Source organism: Schistocerca americana, chromosome 1 (genome assembly GCF_021461395.2).
Source record: "Schistocerca americana isolate TAMUIC-IGC-003095 chromosome 1, iqSchAmer2.1, whole genome shotgun sequence".
NCBI lineage: Eukaryota > Metazoa > Arthropoda > Insecta > Orthoptera > Acrididae > Schistocerca > Schistocerca americana.
Window position 1 is genome coordinate 588,341,775 of NC_060119.1, and position 25,748 is coordinate 588,367,522.

A 25,748-nucleotide genomic window follows, 5' to 3' on the forward strand; every position below is an offset into this window, starting at 1 on the left:
TTACAAGCTAATAAATGCAGAAACACAGTAGTTGCCACACTTCCTCATAGGCATGATCTGATTTATAGTTCGTGTGTAAACAAAGAAATTCGGAAAACAAACATTAAAATAAGGAAACTGTGTTCTCAATACACTAAGTGCGATGTACTGGCTATAAGCAAGCTGCATGGAAATCTGCACACGAAGCATGGAATGCATTTGAACTATGAAGGGAAAAGATTTGTTTGTGATCGTGTTAGTGAAATAATCAAAGAAAGACTTGTAAGGGATAGAACAATTTATCAGCTTCCTGAACATCCTTCCAACAGCGAGGAAAACAAAATAAAGAAGAAAGAAGAATGAAAGTACAACACTGCTGACATTCCTAATTTAAACTAGATGTATGTGATGCTGTAAATATGATTCCCAATTACCAAATCGTGAATACACCCGAACTAAAAATTTATCACCATAATGTGCAATCCCTGCATAATAAGATCGATGAAATTAACTTCTATTAACACATGAACTTAATGATATCTCAGTGTTATGCATTTCTGAGCACTGGCTTAACCCAGAATTAATCCAGAATACGAAAATAAACAAATTTGTCTAGGCTGCTTACTACTGCAGGAAAAACAGCAAGCAGGGTGGGGTAGCAATTTACACAAAGGATAATGTAGATTTTATTACACTACCTGACTTAACTAGGGCAAATGTCGAAAAGGATTATGAAATTGCAGCTATAAAAATTACTCAGTTCAACCTGGTTATTGCTACAGTTTACCGATCACCGTCCGGGAATTTTGAAATTTTCTTAAACAAAATGGAGTCATTGCTAAATAAAGTAAATAAAATGGATTGTGAATTGATAATCTGTGGTGACTTCAATATTGACTTCCTCACGAATAGTGGAAATAAGGAGACCATTTTGAACCTTGCAACGTCCTACAATTTAAAGGCTGAAGTAAAAGCAGCTACCCGAGTATCAGAAACTTGTCAAACAGCTCTTGATCAGTTTCTAGTAAAGAAGAGTTTACACAACACCTCACTAAAAATTTTCAATGCAGGTTTTAGTGATCATCTTGCACAAATATTAAGCATAAAAGTACAAGGCAGTATTATTAACAACATGTCTTTTAGAACAGCATATCGAAGCTATAATCAGCATAATGTGAACTACTTCAACAACTTATTACAGAAAGAAAAATGGCTAGGAGTGTACAAAATGAACGATATAAATGAAAAATTCAACACTTTCATTGATACATTAACCCAGTTCTTTGAACTTGCATTCCCACTGAAAACATTAACCATACGGGGAAACTCTAGAACAAACAGCTGGATCACAAAGGGAATAAGAGTTTCATGCCAGAAGAAAAGACTACTTCATGAAATATGTAACTCAAAAAATTCCTCACCTGTAGTACGCGCATACTACAAAAAATACTCCAAAATATTAAGAAAAGTAATAAAAGCAGCAAAAATAATGCATAATGATGAAATCATTTATAATTCAGCTAATAAATCAAAGGCTATGTGGAGTGTTATAAAAAAAGAATGTGGAGAATACAGACAACCTTGGAAAAATATAACACTATCACATAAAAATAAAAAAGTAACAAACCCCTTAGAAGTAGCCAACACATTTAACAACTTTTTCATGGGTGTTGCTGAAAATATGTTACAATCAAACTTTAAGAGCATCCAGACAAATGAATATAAAATAAGTGCTTGTAGAGGATCAATGTACATCAGTTCTGTTTCACAAGATGAAGTAGCTAAAGCAATAAAAGGACTAAAAAATTCCAAATCGGCAGGTATTGATGGTATACCTGCAACAATGTTAAAGAAGAGCGCATCAAACCTAATTGAAGTACTCACACATTTATGCAACTGCTCACTTCAGGCAGGCACTTTCCCTGATGTGTTAAAAACATCAAAAGTTATTCCTGTATATGAAAAAGGGGATAAAGACAATGTAAATAACTACAGACCCATCACAATTTCCTCCTGCATCTCTAAAGTACTGGAAAAAGTTATGTATGAGAAACTTATGAAATTTATAAATAAAAACAGCATCCTATGTAATGAACAGCATGGATTCAGAAATAAGAGGTCAACGACAACTGCTGTCTATGAGTGCATCAATTCCATCCTAAACCTGATGGACAAGAAACAGGAAACAATAGGAGTCTTTATTGACTTGTCAAAAGCTTTTGACATGGTGGACCATAAAATTCTGCTATCAAAGCTAGAAAGATATGGTATTCGAGGTCTGTCCAACAAGTGGATCAGGTCCTTCCTGACAAATCGTATGCAGGCAGTATGCGTCAAGCACACAAATATTGAACTAAAAACTGTATCTAATCACTTATCTGACTATAAACAAATAAAGTGTGGTGTACCCCAAGGATCCGTATTGGGACCCCTTCTGTTTCTTCTGTACATAAATGATCTAAGCTTAAATATTGATGCACACAAATCAATCATATTTGCAGATGACACCACGATTCTACTAAAAGGAGACGACGATGAACAGTTACAGCAGACAGTAAACACGGTCACGAAACAACTTAGCAGCTGGGCACAGAGTAATCAGCTTGTAATAAACAGTAAGAAAACCGTTGCTCTAAAATTCCACAATGTTCCTAATAAGGACATGTTTATCCCATCAGTCTCTATCAATGATGAACCAGTTGGTAACAGTACTGAAACCAAATTCTTAGGACTTTGGCAGCAGAGTAACATCAGATGGAATAAGCATATTGAATATCTCAATGCAGAACTGAGCAAAACATGTTATCTTCTTTGTTCATTAAAATCATGCTGTAGTGAGAAAACAGTATTGAATGCATATCATGTGTACTTTCATTCTCGTCTTAGATGTGGGGTCACCTTCTGGGGAAACTCTAAAATAGCTAATAGCACTTTTAAACTACAAAAAAGGGCCATTAGAATCTTGTTTGGGTGCAAGCCTAGAGACTCGTGTAAACCCCTGTTTAAGAAATCTGGTATTCCCCCATTACCATGTGTATACATTATGGAAACCCTTTTGTTCTTTAAATTAAATGTAATAGGCAAGGACCAGAGACTACAAAAAATCTGTGATATACATGAGCACTTTACCAGACAAAACAGAAACTTACATATGACTCAAATCAGCACAACACTGTGCCAAAAAGGTACTTTTCACATGGGAGTTAAGCTTTATAACAAACTTCCTGAAAACATAAAAGCTATCACTGAGGTCAATACATTTGGAAAATCTCTAAAGTCATATTTACAGCATCACTGCTTCTACTCCATTGAAGAATATTTATATTTATGAAATGTGTTATATAAATACTTAGGTGTAAAGTGTATTATTGTAAGCTTAAATATGTATGCCTTGAAATTACTTTCAGACTGTATATTTATAACTTGACTTGTCCAATGTCTTATGCATAAGCTGCTATGTAGACAACAGGATCAATAAAATACAATCTACAATCCATTATTCAGAGTCACAATATTTGTCATTGGTATAATGTACATAAACATATTCAGAAGAGAAGTAGTCCAACTATTCTTCAGAGGCACCATATTTGTTAAAGATCACAGAGGAATAATGTACAGTAATAAAAATATAAAAGCAAAAGTGCACATGAAATAGCTTGCTGTACAGTCAACAGATTTAATTACACTGTCCAGTAAATAATAATAGTCGAACATTAACACTGTGAAGATTCTTGTTCACTATTGCACTCGGGATGTGACATAGATGAAACTACTTAATGTTTTGAAAATTGATTAGATTAGGTTCAACTATTTCACATAGACTCTGAGAATTTAATATTACCTCACTTATGAGAAATGTTTCGGGTTAATAAATGATAAAAGTATGTGGTTCATTATTATGTTTCTGTACTTTGAAATCTGCAACTTATGAGTATGGTGTACATTTAGAAATCAACATGTTATGTTCCTAAATTACTCAAAACCTTAATTATTGACTTGATTAATTAGTGAGAGTTGTCTTATATGTAATTAGAATTCCAAAACTTTTTAGGTTTATTGGACTTCCTATTTTATATACAAATGTGTTTTGGTATCACCTGTGTCAAACCTAAATACACAGATGAAACCTCAAATTTAATTGTAATTATTGCAGAAAAAATTGAAAAAGAGTTCTAGTATTCAATTACGCAAACAAATATGTGCCCCTTCTGTGTACATTTCTTTCAAAGCCAATTCATAGTGAACACGGATGCATGCATAGTCCAACGTGACACTCACTGGAGTTGTGTGCTCTAATTTATATCTTGATTTATCTGCAGGAGAATCCTTCAAAACCACATAATCCTTGAAAATAATACGATAAATGCATGCAGCAACTCATTTAAAAAAAGCCTAGAATTACTATATTTTCAGATTATGTGTTATCTGAATCATCCATCATCAAATATTTCATTTTCATTATCTGTAGGTTCATCAAGTACTTTATAAATTATTTTGTCCAAACATTTCTCCTCTTCACTGAACATTTTCAACAACACAAAAGCGTGCAAAATGAATGAAACAGAGGACTGAAAATTCAGCTAGTGTCTACAAAAAAAGAAAACATGTTTCAAAAATGACTAACTTTTACTGTCCCAATAAAGGATGACAGCCAAAAACAGTTGCAGGATAGAATTTTTTTTATTAATAAATAAAAAATAAATAATAAATAAAAAAATTTCTATCCTGCAACTGTTTTTGGCTGTCATCCTTTATTGTGAAGAATTTTAACAGTTGCTGCTGCAGCCATGTTTAAAATCTTGAAACTTTTACTGTTACTACCACCCAGGGGGTCACAGCAGATGCAGACCTGACAGGCATTTGTGACAGCCTTAACTATGCATTCGACACTAAGAAAAATCAGCATAGCTGGTGTGACATAATTTTACATCTGATGCAATTTCCATTTTCTGCAAGCACTGTAATATTACATACTATATGTCAAACACACACTAAATATTAATGGTTCTCATTTTATAAGTTGAAATATGTTCTTGGAAAGCTGGTAATGTGTGCTCCTTGGAAAGCTGGTAATGTATGCTTTCAAATGAGTAGTAGCAATAACTCCTGTGCTGCCCATAGCTCAAAATGTTTCCCCATTAGATATTGTTGTTATAAATTTAATTGTCTATAACTTTTAATTATGTATGTTTCAAGCAAAAGAAATGACGTCATTGTAATCAGGGAGATAAATATAAATAATTGAATGATAAGTTTAAGTGAAATGTTGCATAAATAACAGTTTGACAAATTCCTATAAGATACAGTGAGCAAAGAAGTTTAATTACCAGGAGAAATTGATTCCAATGCACTCAAAAGGCTCATTGACAGTTCCACATCCCAAAACCTCTCCATCATTATGATATTTATGGAACACGATATATGAGTGAATGAAAGCAGTCTTTATTTTTCTTTGATCCTAATGCTCCTGTGTGAGCAGCATAGGCAAAATATTCATTCTTCCTCCTGACCCTTACTCTCTCTGTAATCAGACGCTTAGTACAAGATTGTAATTTTTTTATTGGTTTTACTTATTAAGGACCACAGGAAGTACAGGTAATTTATGTCTCCTTCCTTTTCTCCTTTCTTTCTTTCCAGTAGTTTTTCATTATTTCCCTGGGTTTACTCTTCTTTCTTCTGCCCATATCATATGTGTCTTTTTTCTGCTGGAAGCCTTGAAACATTTTACTTTTGCTCTGAACTTATCTCTGTCTCTTATTTCTTCCTCCGCTGTTTCCATTTCTCTCAGGTCTGCTTTAACTTCTTTGATCCATGTCACTAATGTTTCCATCAAAAATGTTAAAATTATTCTTGTTATTCTCTTTGCATCTAGCCTTTTTAGGTGTCCATAGAATACAACTCTTCTCTTTCCCATCGTATCTGATATTAATTCTATTTTTTCATAAATGTTATTGCCTCATGATTTTTGTTGCTCATTCTCATATTTTGGTCCCAAAATTTTCCAGATTATTTCTCTTTCCTTCTTTTGTATTTCACCTAATTGCTTAGCTGTATTTAGCAAAAGTCATTCTCAAGCATAAAGACATTCAACTTTAATGACAGTGTTGTAGTGCCAGAGCTTTGCATTTATGGAAATAAGATTACTTGTTGTGCATGTTTTTTGTTGTTTGGAAAGTTACATCCTTTTTCCTTGACCTTGCTAAGTTAGCTTCTTTATCCAAAGCATTTAGTTGTATACTTCATCTAGGTATTTAAATTTTGTAGTATTTTACATTGCTCCTTAATCAGTTTCCATACATTCTGGTGGCCCTTTTTCATCTGTCAGATACAATACTCTGATTTTTTAAAAGATATACGTAGGCCTACTTATGAAGCTGTCTTGGAGGAGATTCATTGGCATTGTTGCATCTTATATAATGCTTTTGAAAGAATTTTGTAAGTTTGTAATTATTATTAATAGGCTACTATTCTTTCTGAAGTTATAACTGTTGCCATTATTTTAGCTTTAATTATTAAACCCATTTAACATTAAAGACAAACCTTTATAAGTAATGAGAAGCCTGAAACACAGTATTTGTAAAGTTTGATATAAGAATCATTCCTGTCTCGAAATAATACATAGAATCCTTAATCTGCTCAATCGAAATAAAACAGTAAACAAAGACATAAAAAACTGCCCTAAGGCTGTACCATACTTAAGTTTTCCATCCCCAGTACCTCCATGACACTATTTAATTATGAATATTGCTGTAGTTAATGATGTTCTGAAAAATATTTTACAAATAATAGCTAATTACGTATTAAATGTTTATTTCTGAGTAGTCAGAAATATTTTAACTCTCATGTGCTACACATACGAGGGTAATCCCAAAAGTAAGGTCTCCTATTTTTTTATGAGTACATAGATCTGTTTATTTCTACAGTGCTTTACATCAGTTTACAGCTTCAACATTTCGCTATTTTTCGACATAATCATCATTTCTGTCGATGCATTTTTGTAGACGCTTTGGCAGTTTTTGTATGTCTATATCATACCAGCTCACCGCCATGCTGTTCAGAAAGTTATGAAGCTCTTCTTTCACCTCGTCATCGGAGCTGAATCGCTGGGACCATAATTAATGCTGACAGGTACTGTGAGACTAAAAAAAAAAATCAAACGGGCAATTCAGAACCAGAGAAGATGAATGTTGCCAAGGGCGTACACATTCTCTGTGACAACGCACACCCTCACATTGCTCGGCAAACTGTTGCTCTCCTGCAACAGTTTCATTGGAACATAATCACCCACCCACCCTATAGTCCTGACTTGGCGCCCAGTGACTATCACCTGTTCCCTAGGTTAAATGAACATTTGGCCAGAAAACGATTCAGCTCCGATGACGAGGTGAAAGAAGAGGTTCATAACTTTCTGAACAGCATGGCAGTGAGCTGGTAAGATATGGGCATACAAAAACTGCCACAGCATCTACAAAAATGCATCGACAGAAATGGTGATTATGTCAAAAAATAGCTAAATGTTCAAAGACTAGAACCATTGTAATTATTGCTGATTGTACTGCATTCCCTAATAACTGTAGAAGTGTTTTTATTGTTTCAGGGTCTCATGACATGAGCATTGAAGTAAAAGGAACTGGCCTAATTGCCAAGATAGTGAGATCTATAGTAAAAGGTTTTAATATCAAGAAAAGAGTTAAATATTTTACTAGCAATGAAGGTCAGTAATTCTCTTTCATTGTCAGAATATTGTATATTTTGGCACAGTTAGACTATACATATGATAACTGGTGAATGGAAAATGCCTTTGCAGCCTGTCTTCCTGTTCCAAAGAAGCCAAATATTTATATTATATGCAAGATATATGGCACTTATTTTGCTATGTGGGTGATTATTCTAGTCAGTTCATACATCAACCGATTCCAGAGTGTAATCTGTGCATATTTTTATCGCAAGGTTAGTGCATGATATTTATGTCATTGAGATGATGTTCTTTCAGAGCCTAGGAAGAAAGTTTAATATTGTATGCCTTATTGTCAGCACAGTCATTTGTAATCAGGCACAGTAAGTGAAGCTCTATTATGAGTCTGTTTGTACAGAGTATATTTAAATATGTAATAGTATATAAAAACAAAGATGAGGTGACTTACCGAACAAAAGCGCTGGCAGGTCGATAGACACACAAACAAACACAAACATACACACAAAATTCAAGCTTTCGCAACAAACTGTTGCCTCATCAGGAAAGAGGGAAGGAGAGGGGAAGACGAAAGGAAGTGGGTTTTAAAGGAGAGGGTAAGGAGTCATTCCAATCCCGGGAGCGGAAAGACTTACCTTAGGGGGAAAAAAGGACAGGTATACACTCGCACACACGCACATATCCATCCACACATACAGACACAAGCAGACATATTTAAATATGTCTGCTTGTGTCTGTATGTGTGGATGGATATGTGCGTGTGTGCGAGTGTATACCTGTCCTTTTTTCCCCCTAAGGTAAGTCTTTCCGCTCCCGGGATTGGAATGACTCCTTACCCTCTCCTTTAAAACCCACTTCCTTTCGTCTTCCCCTCTCCTTCCCTCTTTCCTGATGAGGCAACAGTTTGTTGCGAAAGCTTGAATTTTGTGTGTATGTTTGTGTTTGTTTGTGTGTCTATCGACCTGCCAGCGCTTTTGTTCGGTAAGTCACCTCATCTTTGTTTTTATATATAATTTTTCCCACGTGGAATGTTTCCTTCCATTATATAAATATGTAATAGTTTGCACTAGATGGTCTACAACATTAATACACACACGGGACAAACAACTAAAACAAACACAGAAAGAAAAAAAGAAACAGTGCTGCCCTCTTAAAACAACATTAACATTGTACCACTAACACCCTCCTTCCATGTTAATTATCAGTGTTACAAAAACTAAATTACAAGCTTTAAGTTAGTCCTAACAAGGCTCTAAATTTTTCAGGTTTTATTCTACCTAGTGGCTTTGTCAGAACATCAGCTTGTTGCTCATTTGTGCTGATGTGCTTTAACACAACTTTCGTATCAAACACTTTCTCCCTCACATATAAAATTTTTATATCTGTATGCTTTGATTTATGATGGACTGTGGATTCTTGCAGAGGCTTTTTACTGACTTATTGTCTTCATAAAGTGCAAAAGCTTTTTGACTGCCAGAAAGACTATAATACAAATCACTGAGCCAACAGGCTTCTCTAGTTGCCTGCTTAAGGCTACAAATTCTCATTCTGTTGATGACAACACTCAGGCTTCTTAGATGCCCATAAACACTACAACCCAAAATTTTGAAAATATAAGCATCTGTGGGCTTTCTATCTGCTCTGTCACCAGCCCAAACAGAATCAACATAATCAATTATGGGATCAATACAGTTTTTATCCGTAGCATTTAACAGACTCAGTTTTAGGGTTCCCTTAATATAATGCAATACATGTTTTAAAGCATTCCATAAATCCAGAATTACATGATTGGTACCCAGTTAGAATACTTATTGCTACACAAATATCTGACCTGGAAGCTAATGGGCCACACATCAGTGATCCTATTAATTTTCTACATCTTTTCTCAGTATCCTCATTTTCAGATTTTTCTGTTTTTGACTCACTGTGATCAGAGTTTTCCTCTGAATGTCACTTCTATTTGAAACTTCCACACTGCCCAATTGTCCCCTCCAGACAACTTCAAACACTGATGCATAGACTGTTCCATTATACCATGCCACAACTATGTCAGTGATATCAAATTTGCTGTCATTCACGATATCACCAAAAAACTACACTGAAAAACAGATATATGCATCTGGACCCATAACCTGTAATCAGGCACAGTAAATGAAGCTCTATTATAAGCCTGTATGTACAGGCTTTATTTAAGTATAGTTATAGTTTACACTCAATCATGCACAACATTAAGCACACACAGGACAAACAATAAAAACAAAAAACATCTGAAAAACAGAAGTTAACACAAACCAATGAGAAACAGTGATGATGTCTGAAAACAACATTAACATTGTACCAACATCATTACAGAAGGATTAGTAGCTCAGCTGAACAAGGATGAAGAGGAACTTGGCCATGGGTTGTATGAAGAAAACATCTTGGCAGTAGCCTCATTTTATTTTGGGGAAAAGACAGGAAACTTAAATCTGTATGGCTGAATGGAGACTTGAACTCCACTTAACCTGAATATCAGTCCACTGCGTAACTCATTGCTGTACCTCACTTTGTCATTTCAAATGTCAGATAGTCAGGGACCTGACTCTTCCTCTGGTCTTGTTGGAAAAGTTTATCTTATCTTGTTCTGACAATATACATTGTTGGAAAAAATTACAGCACTCACTAGAGTTGTAACAAAGACAGGAAAATTAGGGATCAACATCTCATCAATGAAGAGATCATTAAAAATGGAACAATTTATATGTTTGTTAGAACACTAACACATTGTAGGGATTTGCTAGGTCTCAACAGGAAACTATCCTTTCAATTTCACCTCCACAGAAAACATGAGGTGATCACTGAAATTTTTCATAGTTGGGAGAAGACAGTCTGGATTGTCCACTACCTGTTGTGCTCTCCACACACTAACACAGTTTGCCATAGGAAACACTATAAAACAGAACCCTTCAGCACATTAGATCATTCCATAGATAGGTAATCAAGATGTTGCGCTCATGTCACCAATAAACCCTCTTTTTTGTGTTAACTTGGTTATAAGAAGGTTGTTAATATTAGCTATACCATGAATGTTTCATTAAAATAGTTTGTGTAACAATTTTTTCACCAACATCATATCCCCTAGAAACATATAAAAACTAGCACTTACTCCCATGACAATAGCTTTTTTATTAGAGGTAATAATAGTCTTTAAATTCCTCCTGTCTCTAAATTTAGATTTTTTTCTACTAATCTCTATATGTAATGACTTACTAATCTCTATATGTAATGACTTCAATGACGATGTTTTGCCCTCTTCAGTTATTTTTAACAGATGAAGTTTTCATGTGAAGTTTGGACATTATTAGGAATGCTGTTGTTGTGGTCATCAGTCCAAAGAGTGGTTTGATTCGGCTCTCCATACTACTCTATCCTGTGCAAGCCTCTTCGTCTCCAAGTAACTACTTCATTCTTCATCCCTCTGAATTTGCTTACTGTATTCATCTCTTGGTCTGCCTCTACGATTTTTACTCCCAACACTTCCCTCCAGGACTAAATTGGTGATCCCTTAATGCCTCAGAATGTGTCCTACCAACCAATCCCTTCTTCTAGTCAGGTTGTACCACAAATTTCTCGCCTCCCCAGTTCCATTCAGTACCTCCTCATTAGTTACATGATCTGCCCATCTAGTCTTCAGTATTCTTCTGTAGCACCACGTTTCAAATCCTTCTATTTTCTTCTTGCCTAAACTGTTTATCGTCCATGTTTCACTTCCATACATGGCTACACTCCTTACAAATACTTTCAGAAAGGATTTCCTAACACTTAAATTTATACCCGATGTTAACAAATTTCTCTTTTTGAGAAACACTTTTCGTGCCATTGCCAGTCTACATTTTATATCCTCTCTACTTCGACCATCATCAGTTATTTTGCTCCCCAAATAGCAAATCTCATCTGCTACCTTAAGTTTCTCATTTCCTAAACTAATTCCCTTGGCATCACCTGATTTAATTAGACTATACTCCATTATCCTTGTTTTACTTTTGTTGAGGTTCATCTTATATCATCCTTTCAAGACGTTGTCCATTCCATTCAACTGCTCTTCCAAGTCCGTTTCTGTCTCTGACAGAATTAGTGTCATCAACAAACCTCAAAGTTTTTATTTCTTCTCCCTGAACTTTAATTGCTCCCCCAAATTTTTCTTTTGTTTGCTTTGCTGCTTGCTCAGCATACAGATTGAATTACATCGGGGGTAGGCTACAACCCTGTCTCACTCCCTTCTCAGCCACTGCTTCCCTTTAGTGCCCCTGATTTCTGTACAAGTTGTAAATAGCCTTTCACTCCCTGTATTTTACCCCTGCTACCTTTAGAATTTGAAAAAGAGTTTTCCAGTCAACATTGTCAAAAGCTTTCTCTATGTCTACAAATACTGTAAATGTAGGTTTGCCTTTCCTTAACCTATCTTCTATGAGAAATCGTATTGTCAGTATTGCCTTGCATTTTCAGCCATGGCTTGTTAAACTGATAGTTCAGAAATTTTCACACTTGTCAGCATGTACTTTCTTTGGAATTGGAATTATTATATTATTCTTGAAGTCTGAGGGTATTTCACCTGTTTCATACATCTTGCTCACCAGATGGAAGAGTTTTGTCATGTCTGACTCTACCAAGGCTATCAGTAGCTGTAATGGAATGTTGTCTTCTCCCAGGGCCTTGTTTTGACTTAAGTCTTTCAGTGCTTTGTCAGATTCTTCACATATTGTATCTCCCATCTCATTTTCATCTACATCCTCTTTCCATTTTCATAATATTGCCCTAAAGCACATCTCCCTTGAATAGACTCTATATATTCCTTCCACCTTTCTGCTTTCCCTTCTTTGCGTAGGACTGGTTTACCATCTGAGTTCTTGATATTTGTACATGTGGTTCTCTTTTCTCCAAAAGTCTCTTTAATTTTCCTGTAGGCAGCATCTGTCTTACCCCTAATGAAATGTGCTTCTGCATTCTTACATTTGTCCTCTAGCCATTGCTGCTTAGCTATTTTGCACTTCCTGTTGATTTCATTTTTTAGATATTTGTGTTCTCTTTCACTTGCTTAATTTATTGGATTTTTATACTTTCTCCTTTCATCGATTAAATTCAATATCTCTTGTGTTACCCAAGGATTTCTACTAGCCTTTGTCTTTTTGCCTACTTGATCCTCTGCTGCCTTCACTATTTCATCTCTCAAAGCTACCCATTCTTCTTCTATTGTTTCCTTTCCCTTATTCTTGTCAGTCATTCCCTAAAGCTCCCTCTGAAACTCTCTAGAACCTCTGGTTCTTTCAGTTTATCCAAGTTCTATCTCCTTAAATTCCTGCCTTTTTGCAGTTTCTTCAGTTTTAATCTGCAGTTCATAACCAATAAATTGTGATCAGAGTCCACATGTGCTGCTGGAAATGTCTTACAATTTAAAACCCGACTCTGAAATCTCTGTCTTACCATAATATAAACAATGACACCTTCCCTGTGTCTCCAGGTCTCTTCCATGTATACAACGTTCGTTCATGCTTCCTGAGAAAGGACCAAATTAGAAAAAGAGGAGCATTAGAAAACAAAGGAGAGGCAAATAAGAAAGGGGCTGAGGAGAGAGGAAATTTGATGGAAGAATGAACAAAGATGATGGAGGAAGATAGCAGAGGATGTAAGAAAGTACTGTATGGTATGGTCAAAAGTTAGAGGAGAGGTTTGAAAGAGGATGCAACAATGATGGATAGAAAGGGAAAGAGGTTAGTAACAAAGAGGCGCTGAAGCTAGTGAGACAGGAGTGTTTTGAACACTTGCTAAATCTGAACAGACTGGGAGAGGAGGATAATTGACTAAAGGAGGTAGAAGTAAACTTTGGGGGGAAGGGACCTGACCTGGAAGGAAATGGCCATGGCACTGGACAAGATGAAAGAAGGAAAGGCACCAGGTATAGAGAAAGTAAGTGTCAAAATGGTGAAGGCAGTAGGGGAGATTTGGAAACAGTGGCTGTATCATGTGATGAGGATGGTGTGGAATGAGAAGAAGACTCCAGAAGTTTGGAAGAAGGAGTGAAAAAAGAAATAAGCAGAATGGAGGAAATGTACTGTAGAGGTCTGTTTTGTGTGAAGTGGGAAATGAAAGGACAGATTGGATCCAGCAAACAAGTAGCATGAAACAGGGCAGTGCATTGCCACCTCTCCTCTTCATCATGGTCTTTGTTGAGATAATGATTAATGTGGCAGGGAAAACTGGAGAAGACAAGATGAAAATGACTAAGTGATCTGGGAAAAAAGGGAGCAGGAGGTTCAAGCACAGCTAGATGCTTGGAAAGAAATTGTGATACAGTGTTGAATGAAATATAATGTACACATATGCGAGATCCTAGTTACAACTAGAAAGAAATGCACAGTCGGAAGGCCTTGATCTTCCTTCCCACTACCTCCTTGACTCTTTCATCACACCATAGTGTCTCTTATTTTTTGTCACTTGTCCTTCCACACACAACTACTGCTGTCATCTTCCATCACTTCATGATTTTCATGCTCATCACCAGTAGATGGTAGTCACTATCCAATGTCTCGGATTGTAGTACTTTTGTATCCATTATATCCATTGTCAACATTCCACCTTCAGAATTGTAGAAGAGCATTTCACTAACCTTTGGTTAGTAAAACCTCTTTTGGGAGTACTGAAATGGGACTTCCTTCCCAGTCTGTTCCTAATGTTTCTAATGTGAACATCCTCTGAAGAAGACATTTTAGCTTAAATTTTTAACTTTCTGGACTTTATACTGTTATGTTTACACCCAGTTCCAGTAGTAAACTGCCCTTTAAAAAGTTAGTAGAAATGAGTTTACTATTTCAGATTAACTTTCATATTAATATGTTACCCAGTTTATATTAGCAACTATGGGGAGTAAGCTGTTTGTTAATAATCCAACTTTGAAATTTTGTGATATGAACTGTGCAGTCATGTTGCACCACAAATTCTTGAAAATGTACTTCTCCCCATTTCTAAAAAGCTATGATATTTATTCATTATGATTATGTGAAATGATAGCTCTACTTGAGAGCTATCCTGGACACAATACCTTATTCAAAGTAATTTGTTCATAAATAACTAAAATGTAATTTATATTGCTGTGCTATAAACCTCATGGAAATTGTATATGAAATTAAGTAAAGTCTTCTAACTGCATATCAGAACATGTAGGACCATATGTGGCCCATTTTTTTATGTAAGTAGCTGAAATCATCTAACAACTTTTAATTGTTGCTTTGTAAATCTTACATTTTGTAGTGTATTCAATTGTTTTGTTTTATGTAAAAGTAAGTGGAGCATGAGCCATGCAAGCAGAAGCAGAGTAAGTAAGGATGTAGTAGTCGAAGTAAGAGACAGTCAGGGAATCTGCATTATTGCCTTTTGGAAGCTGTTCACGTGAGACTCTTCCAGAGGCTCTCAGATAATAAGATGTATCTACCATCAATGTATATACAATTCAGTTATAATACAAAACAAGAAACATGACACATACTGTTTTTTATTTAAGAATTAGTACATCAGCAATGAGGGACTCTGGACCTTCTGAAGCAACAACCCCGCAAGGGTATCAAAGTTGAGTGTCTCATCGTATGGAGCAGCTAAGTTAATATGTGACCTTTAATAAACTGTACTTGAAATTTTCTAGTTTTCACTTGTTTCCATACTTGTGAATGGTGGATGTCCAAATTATTAAGTTGCTCAGATGGTATGATTGAGAATTCACTATACCACTGTCCAATTATAGACAGAACTAAAAACTGTATAGTTTATTCACACTCAGTGTCAGTAATTAAAATACTTCCCTCCTCTCATACATTAATGCTGGCATTTTAATTCCTGCCACACCACATTACTTAATACTCTCTTTCTAAAAACTGAAGCGAACGTGTCATACATTAGAAATTAATACATACTTCTACAATGATGTATTCAAAATTAAAATTAAACTGTCATTTTAGGATCTAATAACTTGAATGTGTAACAGACAAAAAACACATTCAGTATTAATACGTGAATCTATAGGAAACTGTAAGAAATGAAAATGAAATAGAGATTTCAGTGTGGGAACTAATCACTAAATGCAAATGAACAAACAAGAACTGGAATTGCTATTACATAACTTTACAGACTAATGTGGAAAAATCAAATTTGTTTTATAATCTTAATAGTTAATGTGTAAAGCATTAGGATCTGTGTAGCTAGATGCTGCATGATAAGTGTACACAGTACTTTTAATCCGTGTATGGGCTGAAGGTGGTGGGGGGTAAAAGACAGGGAGCGAAAGGCTATTTACAATTTGTACAGAAACCAGATGGCACTCACGAGAGTTGAGGGGCATGAAAGGGAAGCAGCGGTCAGGAAGGGAGTGAGACATGGTTGTAGCCTAGCCCCGATGCTATTCAATCTGTATATTGAGCAAGCAGTAAAGGAAACAAAAGAAAAATTCAGAGTAGGAATTAAAATCCATGGAGAAGAAATAAAAACTTTGAGGTTTGCTGATGATATAGTAATTCTGTCAGAGACAGCAAAGGACCTGGAAGAGCAGTTGAACAGAATGGACAGTGTCTTGAAAGGAGGATATAAGATGAACTTCAACAAAAGCAAAACGAGGGTAATGGAATGTAGTCGAATTAAATCAGGTGATGCTGAGGGAATTAGATTAGGAAATGAGACACTTGAAGTAGTAAATGAATTTTGCTGTTTGGGAAGCAAAATAACTGATGATGGTCGAATTAGAGAGGATATAAAATGTAGACTGGCAATGGCAAGAAAAGCATTTCTGAAGAAGAGAAATTTGTTAACATTGAGTATAGATTTAAATGTCAGGAAATCGTTTCTGAAAGTATTTGTGTGGTGTGTAGCCATGTATGGAAGTGAAATACGGATGATAAATAGTTTAGACAAGAAGAGAATAGAAGCTTTCAAAATGTGGTGCTGCAGAAGATTGCTGAAGATTAGATCAGTAAACCACATAACTAATGAGGAGGTATTGAATAGAATTGGGGAGAAGAGAAATTTGTGGCACAACTTGACTAGAAGAAGGGATCGGTTGGTAGGACATGTTCTGAAGCATCAAGGGATCACCAATCTAGTATTGGAGAGCAGTGTGGAGGATAAAAATCATAGAGGGAGACCAAGAGAGGAGTACAGTAAGCAGCTTCATAAGGATGTGGGTTGTGGAACGTACTGGGAGATGAAGAACCTTGCAAAGGATAGAGTACCATGGAGAGCTGCATCAAACCAGTCTCTTCACTGAAGACCACAACAGCAACAATGGCTGAACAGTTTTGTACTGTTGCTACTACTCCCACAATAGCTCTTTCTAACAGTATTAGCAAAGCTTTTATGTTTTTATTGTCAGAACCTAACTACGTTATTTATAAACACTTTTTCATCTGAGCGTACTTTCCGATAACATATATTTCTGCGATAACTGTACATTTCAGCAGACACCAAGAATAAGCATCAGTTGTAATATACTACAGTATCAGTATGACTTGCTGTACATCACCGATCGGCCTGGGTCAGCCAGCCGCAGTGGCCGAGCGGTTCTAGGCGCTTCAGTCTGGGTTGCATGTTCGAATCCTGCCTCGGGTGTGGATGTGTGTGATGTTCATAGGTTAGTTAGGTTTAAATAGTTCTAAGTTCTAGGGGACTGATGACCTCAGATGTGAAGTCCCATAGTGCTCAGAGCCATTTGAACCATTTTTTGACCTGGGTCATTCAGGTATTGTTTAGTGTTGTTGGGCACCTTCAGTCACATAAATGAGGTTTAGTTACGCCTTCTGCCATTGGCAATTGTAAAATAAACAGGTAATATTTAGTCTGTAAATCCAATGAATGTGCTCTAAGTTATAATAAAAATCACACTATAATCTTCAATCTTTAAAACTAATATGAATAAATAAATAACTCACCAGTCAGCAAAGTTTGCATCTGCCTTTGATGGCAGAAAATTCGTTGACCATATCTGTATAGTTCAGACAGTTATCAGTTAGGAGGTCGGCTTCGATGTGAAAAATGGACAAGGCATTCAATCTCTCCTCAGAAGACATAGTATGTAGGTATGATTTCAGTCTTTTAAGAGCCAAAAACGAGTGTTGTGCTGAACAATTTGTAAGTGCCATACATAGAAATATTCTAAGAGCAATGTCAACATTTGGAAACACAGACCGTAACCTCACTTTTCGTAAAAATTTGCTCATTTTGACTGGTAAATCACTAATCTCAGAAGATTTCAAAAGTTCCGCAAAAAGCACACATTCACTATGGATGGAAGGCTCTAAATCTGTGTCGTATGATGCTTGGAGTTTTGCTGCATGTTCAGAAATATCGTCAGATGAACTGTTCTTAAGGTTACTGAAAACTGTGAAGAAGTCCAATAGTGTTCTATAGCTTTCCTTCCTCTTCACTAATTTGGTGTACAAGCTGCCTAATGGTTTTTGGACAAAACGAGACAGCGTGGTACTGAGGTGCAAGACTCACACATCTTGTGTGCAGCCTATTCTCTTCTCTGGGTAATCAGCTACATTGATCTCCCAATAGCTTCTTCTCTGAAGACTGTAGCAGATTACAGGAATTTATTAAGCTACTTCTCTGTTCTTGACATAATCTGTGTACTCGTGTAACATTTTCAGTTAATTCTTGGTATATTTTCATCTCTCAACACAAAGCAACATTTACTCTTTTTAACATACGTAAGTAAACTCTGGCAAGCCACTGGTGTCTTTAAACGTCAGACTCGATAAAGCACAAGTTCAATATCATAGTAACAATCCAATAATTTATGGACATCACATACGCCCTGCCTCATGCAGACCTAAGACACGAAGAAAAAATAAAAGTCTCTAGTCTCAAGCGAGTCCAATACATGAATGTGCATAGAAGTCTTCCTCATTAGCCTTTTTTACAATCACCACAGACACTAAAACTTAAAAGAATACTACATAATTATTCCCTGAGTTTTCATCACGTCTTCTATGGTGTTGGCGGCAAACATCTGTCGTCATCAGTGACTCGCCCTTTGTACAGTCTTCTAATAACGAACTTCTGACCTATACACAGTAACAGGTGGATCAGTATAAACGTTCTCACTCTTCCGCACTCATACATAAAATTTCAGGTGTTCGAGATGATTGAAGGCCGAGTATTTCTAGAATTTACACCAAAATTCTTGAAGCACTACATATCCCTCCCCTTAGCTCAAACACGCGATATTTTATGCATATTCATTATGTACAATAACATCCCACAAGATAATTCTTTATCTTTTAACAGTACATCTCTTTCTACTAATGACTGTGCATATTTTACCACAGTTATAAAACTTGAATCTTTCAATCCATGTTGGAGTTAGCTCTTTTCAATCTCCAAAAATTCGTGAGTACCAAATTTTTGTTTTCTATTCCTCTTCCAATCATAAATTATAGGTGTACATAACTCATGAATACTCTACTGCTTTGTTCTTACTTCCCATACTACTTTTCATAGATTAGATTAGATTAGATTAATACTAGTTCCATGGATCATGAATACGATATTTCGTAATGATGTGGAACGAGTCGAATTTTCCAATACATGACATAATTAGGTTAATTTAACAACATACTTAAGTTAATATAACAACTTTATTTTTTGTGTTTTTTTGTTTTTCTTTATTTTTTATTTTTATTTTTTTTAATTTTTTTAATATTTTTGTTTTGTTTTGTTTTTTTTTTTTTTCTTTTTTTTTCCCTTCATTTATACCTAAAAATTCCTCTATGGAGTAGAAGGAGTTGTCATTCAGAAATTCTTTTAATTTTTTCTTAAATACTTGTTGGTTATCTGTCAGACTTTTGATACTATTTGGTAAGTGACCAAAGACTTTAGTGCCAGTATAATTCACCCCTTTCTGTGCCAAAGTTAGATTTAATCTTGAATAGTGAAGATCGTCCTTTCTCCTAGTATTGCAGTTATGCACACTGCTATTACTTTTGAATTGGGTTTGGTTGTTAATAACAAATTTCATAAGAGAGTATATATACTGAGAAGCTACTGTGAATATCCCTAGATCCTTAAATAATTGTCTGCAGGATGATCTTGGGTGGACTCCTGCTATTATTCTGATTACACGCTTTTGTGCAATAAATACTTTATTCCTCAGTGATGAATTACCCCAAAATATGATGCCATATGAAAGCAATGAGTGAAAATAGGCGTAGTAAGCTAATTTACTAAGATGTTTATCACCAAAATTTGCAATGACCCTTATTGCATAAGTAGCTGAACTCAAACGTTTCAGCAGATCATCAATGTGTTTCTTCCAATTTAATCTCTCATCAATCGACACACCTAAAAATTTTGAATACTCTACCTTAGCTATATGCTTCTGATTAAGGTCTATATTTATTAATGGCGTCATACCATTCACTGTACGGAACTGTATGTACTGTGTCTTATCAAAATTCAGTGAGAGTCCGTTTACAAGGAACCACTTAGTAATTTTCTGAAAGACAGTATTGACAATTTCATCAGTTAATTCTTGTTTCTCAGGTGTGATTACTATATTTGTATCATCAGCAAAGAGAACTAACTTAGCCTCTTCATGAATATAGAATGGCAAGTCATTAATATATAATAAGAACAACAAAGGACCCAAGACTGACCCTTGTGGAACCCCATTCTTGATAGTTCCCCAGTTTGAGGAATGTGCTGATCTTCGCATGTTACGAGAACTACTTATTTCAACTTTCTGCACTCTTCCAGTTAGGTACGAATTAAACCATTTGTGCACTGTCCCACTCATGCCACAATACTTGAGCTTGTCTAGCAGAATTTCATGATTTACACAATCAAAAGCCTTTGAGAGATCACAAAAAATCCCAATGGGTGGTGTTCGGTTATTCAGATCATTCAAAATTTGACTGGTGAAAGCATATATGGCATTTTCTGTTGAAAAACCTTTCTGGAAACCAAACTGACATTTTGTTAGTACTTCATTTTTACAGATATGTGAAGCTACTCTTGAATACATTACTTTCTCAAAAATTTTGGATAAAGCTGTTAGAAGGGAGATTGGACGGTAATTGTTGACATCAGATCTATCCCCCTTTTTATGCAAAGGTATAACAATAGCATATTTCAGTCTATCAGGGAAAATGCCCTGTTCCAGAGAGCTATTACACAGGTGGCTGAGAATCTTACTTATCTGTTGAGAACAAGCTTTTAGTATTTTGCTGGAAATGCCATCAATTCCATGTGAGTTTTTGCTTTTAAGCATGTTTATTATTTTCCTAATTTCAGAGGGAGAAGTGGGTGAGATTTCAATTGTATCAAATTGCATAGGTATGGCCTCTTCCATTAACAGCCTAGCATCTTCTAATGAACACCTGGATCGTACTATATCCACAACATTTAAAAAATGATTATTAAAAATATTTTCAACTTCTGACTTTTTGTTCGTAAAGCTTTAATTCAATTTGATGGTAATACTGTCTTCCTCTGCTCTTGGTTGACCTGTTTCTCTTTTAATAATATTCCAAATTGTTTTAATTTTATTATCAGAGTTGCTGATTTCAGACATGATACACATACTCCTGGATTTTTTAATAACTTTTCTTAATATAACACAGTAGTTTTTATAATGTTTGATAGTTTCGGGGTCACTACTCTTTCTTGCTGTCAGATACATTTCCCTTTTCCGGTTACAAGATATTTTTATACCCTTAGTAAGCCATGGTTTGTTACAAGGTTTCTTACGAGTATATTTAACTATTTTCTTGGGGAAGCAGTTTTCAAATGCATTTACAAAAATGTCATGAAATAAATTATATTTTAAATTGGCATCAGGTTCACGATACACCTCATCCCAGTCTAACTGCTGTAGGCTTTCCCTGAAATTTGCAATTGTTAAATCGTTGACTGAACGTACTACTTTGGAGGACTGTTTAGTATTGCTGAATGGAGCTATGTCATATATTGTAACTAGCTGTGCACCATGATCAGAAAGACCATTCTCAACAGGCTGAGCATTTATCTGGTTAAACTTATCTTGGTCCATAAAGAAGTTATCTATCAGTGAGCTGCTATCCTTTACCACCCGAGTAGGAAAATCAATAACGGGTGTCAAATTGAAAGAACCGAGTAATACTTCAAGGTCATTTTTCCTATTACCCTCTGTCAGAGAATCTACATTGAAGTCCCCACAAATAATAATTTGCTTCCCTCTGACTGACAGATAGCACAACAAGGAGTCCAAATTTTTCAGAAATAGATGAAAATTTCCTGATGGGGACCTATATACAGTTACAATTATAAATGTGCCTTTATTTAATTTAAGCTCACAGGCACATGCTTCTATATGTTTCTCTACACAAAGCTTTTTTGTTTCTATGCTTTTTGCACAATGATAACTTTTGACATATATGGCAACTCCTCCTTTCTCCATATTTTCTCTCATTACATGTGCAGAGAGCTTATATCCACTTACATTTACCATAAGTATGTACTTATTCATTACTTATTGTAATCTGGAGGAACTCTGGGTAGAATAAAAGTGTTCCCTTCTTCTGACATGTGTAAATCTAAAACGTAAAAATTCTAATGCTGCATAAAATTTAAACTTACCAAATTCATCCCTGTAAATGTGTGACTTCTGTAACAATATTGCCCTTTTTCCCTTTAGGAGCAGTACCTACATCTTAAATGGATTGATCGTAGGAGTACTCTTTCTCCATCCGTTTTGGTAGGTACGTCCCTTTCTTATTCCTATCCTCCTATGGTACAGGTCAATCCCCTTCTTGATGCCCCTGTCCATGCAGTATAGGTCAGCCTTTCATAGGTCTGCCTATCCGCCCTTTTTCTTAAACAATAAATGTTGAGTGCACCTGCCATATCCTTCGTGAGTAGGCCTCCTGGTTCATTGCCCTAGCATACATCTTTATGAATACTATTCTTAAATATTCTCTGGTAAAATTACTGCTCTACTTTACACCTTAACTCCACTTTCCAATACTTCCCCTAATACCCGAGAGTCCTCTTTCACTCCTCACTCCTACTATATAGACAGATATCATGGCCACACATAGTAGATGCTATGTCTACCTGTATTTACCAACTCCCAGTAGATACTATGCATTTTCTCTAAGGACTAGCACGGCACATGTGTTGATTGTTATTCTCCTGTCCTTATATGCATGTAAATATATATTTGAGAGTCACAAAAAAATAACAATGCAGAACCGTCACATATCAACGATGTAATATGTGCATCTACTCAGTTGTACATATATCTTTATTCCCCTACATACCTTGGCGGTTCTGACCACTTCAAGTTTCTAATTTGTAATTCTCGTGTTTGTGTTTAAATATATCTTTGTGTGTATGTAGATGTGTGTTTGTGTATCCTGATTCTTTGGCCTACTTATATGAAATAAGTTGATGCTTATTGGAACCTACGGAAAATAAGAAGGACTTCAGTGATAGAAGTAGATGCATATTGATAGAGCGAAATATAGACCGGTACTCAGATGAGATGTAAGAAAGGAAAAAATAGAAACGGTTGCTAAGATCAAAGAAGAGAAAGAAGATAGCCCCGAAGACAGGAAAACCCTTCCCACCCCCCTTCCCCAAGATCCCTACATTGCTGGTACTTGAGTGAGAAGCCAGAGGAGATATGATGTTAAATGTCTCCTACAGAACAGACATTCTCACTTTCACCTTTGAAGCTCCCAAAGAAAAAATTGTAGCAACACCTATGGAGTGGCAAATGGTGAAGAATCAGTTACACTTGTCTGTGAGGGTTGTCTGAAAGGTGGGGTGTGTGATTAGTGTTAGTCATGCTTGTACTTACACTACCCACCCCTTCCAAAAGTGATACAAACTCTCCCATTTACATTATATCTCACAAAGGGTAAAAATTATGTATCATATTATCACAATTATGTAATGATTCATATAAAATTCCACTTTCTATTAATTTAACATTCCTTGATTCCTCTCCAAGAATAGCTCAGGCCAGATTAAGACCTAACTATACGCTGATGCTGGGATTCGAGACCACCGCTGACTAGAGTGGAGCATGAAGGCAACTTAAATACTTAGGACAACTTCTTCCAAACTCTACGGTGATGCCAGGATTTGAGACCATGAATAGTGATATGATCACTTATTGCTATTACTACAAGAAGCAGTATGGCCTTGATATCAATGACTTGCAGTAGCCATTGCTTGTCAGCCAAAGTAAAGACAGGGATGTAGAAGCAAGAGAAAACTGATCAACTTATATGCTTCTCTAAAGGTGGATAACAGGATAGCATAAGAATTCAAGAATAGATTACAGAATAGTTTAAGATTTGGGCGGAATTTGGTGCAGGAAAAATAGTACAGAAGAAACACTGAAAACAACTAGGGATCCGATGGTCGTCACTCCGCCCATTAACACAGAACGTTAACATCCCTGGGAGAAACAGGTGTGACTCTGCCAGGATCCCATGGATCTGATATTAACCTCACCTGATTACTCACGGACCAATACGCTTCTTAAATTTTGTGTGAAAGTCTCCCCACAACAAAACAATCACCACTTTCCTTGGTAACACAACATTAAGTAAAGTTATTCTATGTTCTAATCTGTCCTGGACAAGTTTGAATTCTTTGCACAAGTCATCTATAACCTTGTTGGTATCATTAGGTTTGGAAAAAGCAACAGTCGCAACATTTCCAGAGATTGTACTCTCAGCCATTTCTTGATCTACAATTAGCTCAAATGGTTCCACCAAATTGCTTACATTTATCACGTCAAAGTTAACTACTTTTTCTCTGAAATTTTGTTCTACATTATTTACTCACAAACTGACAGCTCATATACTAACACCTGGAATTTTCGATTGAATAATCGATATTAATTCCTTAGGCTGGTCCAGGCTCTCTTCCAAAGTATTTGTTTCCTGTCTTACAGAATTAAATTTAATATTACGTACATTTTCACAAGATTTTAATTTTCACTAAATTCAGATTCTACATTATTATTATTATTATTATATTTGACGTCACATCACTTACCATATATTCTTTGCTTTGAGCATCTATTTTGACAGGCAACAAACCTATATTTGTCATTTGAATATTTAAAGTTTTATTCTGTCTCTGGTTAAAGTCAGTGACCAGTTGGTTTATGAGAGTATTCAAAGAACTAGTGAGTTCACTCTTTAAATCTAACTTCAGATTTTCTACCTTATTATTTAAAGAGTCAAATTCAGTCTTTAATAAAACTATATTTGCTGATTGCCTGTTTCACTTCGACCACCTAATTTTTCACTTAGAGTGTCTGAATCAGTCTTCTGGTCATCCAACTTAGCACTTTAGTCATCTAATCAAGCATTTATCTCAGTATTTACTGAGTCTAACTCTAGACTTAGTCCTTTGATTAAATTTGCCACTTCAGTCCAGTCTGGCGTGTCCCTATTCACCGTCATGACCATGGCTGGTCCTGAAGTTTGTTGCTGTTCTTGGTCCATAATTTTATTGATCTTAGATCTAGTAATCATCTAAAAGAAAATTCACTACTGAGTACCATAACTATGATAACAGTTTATCATTCAACCGTCCCCTCTACTTTTACCAAATAATTACTGGTATTCGCTCACCCAGTGTAGAGTTCTAGCTGCGTTGGTGAGCGAATGTGTAACCAGCGCGAATGGACAGCACTGATGCCAGTGGCCTTGAGTGTTGGTTTCAGCGTTGACGGCAGCGATCGGACACAGAGTCAGCACCAGTGAGCAGCAGCTGATGCAGTCGGCGTCAGTGGCTGGTTACTGCATCGGCGTCAGCACGATGTACATGTGTGGAGACTGCTTACTCTCCTCACCCAATCTTCGTAGAGGACAGTTGAGGTCTTCTCTCCAGTTTTCTCTGCTATTACTTTCTCATGTCTTTTTCTGCATTGCACTCACAACATTCTTCCATTGGTTTATTGGACTCAATACAATTACTGGAAAGAGTCCTTGTATCTTGTTAGGCCTGGTTGCTATGGTAACACCTAATATCTTCTTTCCATTTCTGCCTTTAAATT

At 35.9% G+C, this 25,748-nt stretch overlaps 1 protein-coding gene across 1 annotated transcript in view; it reads left to right on the top strand.

Annotated features, from left to right (window-relative positions):
- The window catches only part of LOC124579080 (protein sneaky), a 284,298-nt gene that overhangs the window by 179,734 nt on the left and 78,816 nt on the right, over positions 1-25,748 (top strand). The window contains exons 9-10 of the mRNA XM_047131238.1: positions 7,577-7,693; positions 7,787-7,929. Of these exons, the coding sequence (XP_046987194.1) occupies positions 7,577-7,693; positions 7,787-7,929 (260 nt within the window). The remainder of the gene's footprint in view (positions 1-7,576; positions 7,694-7,786; positions 7,930-25,748) is intronic.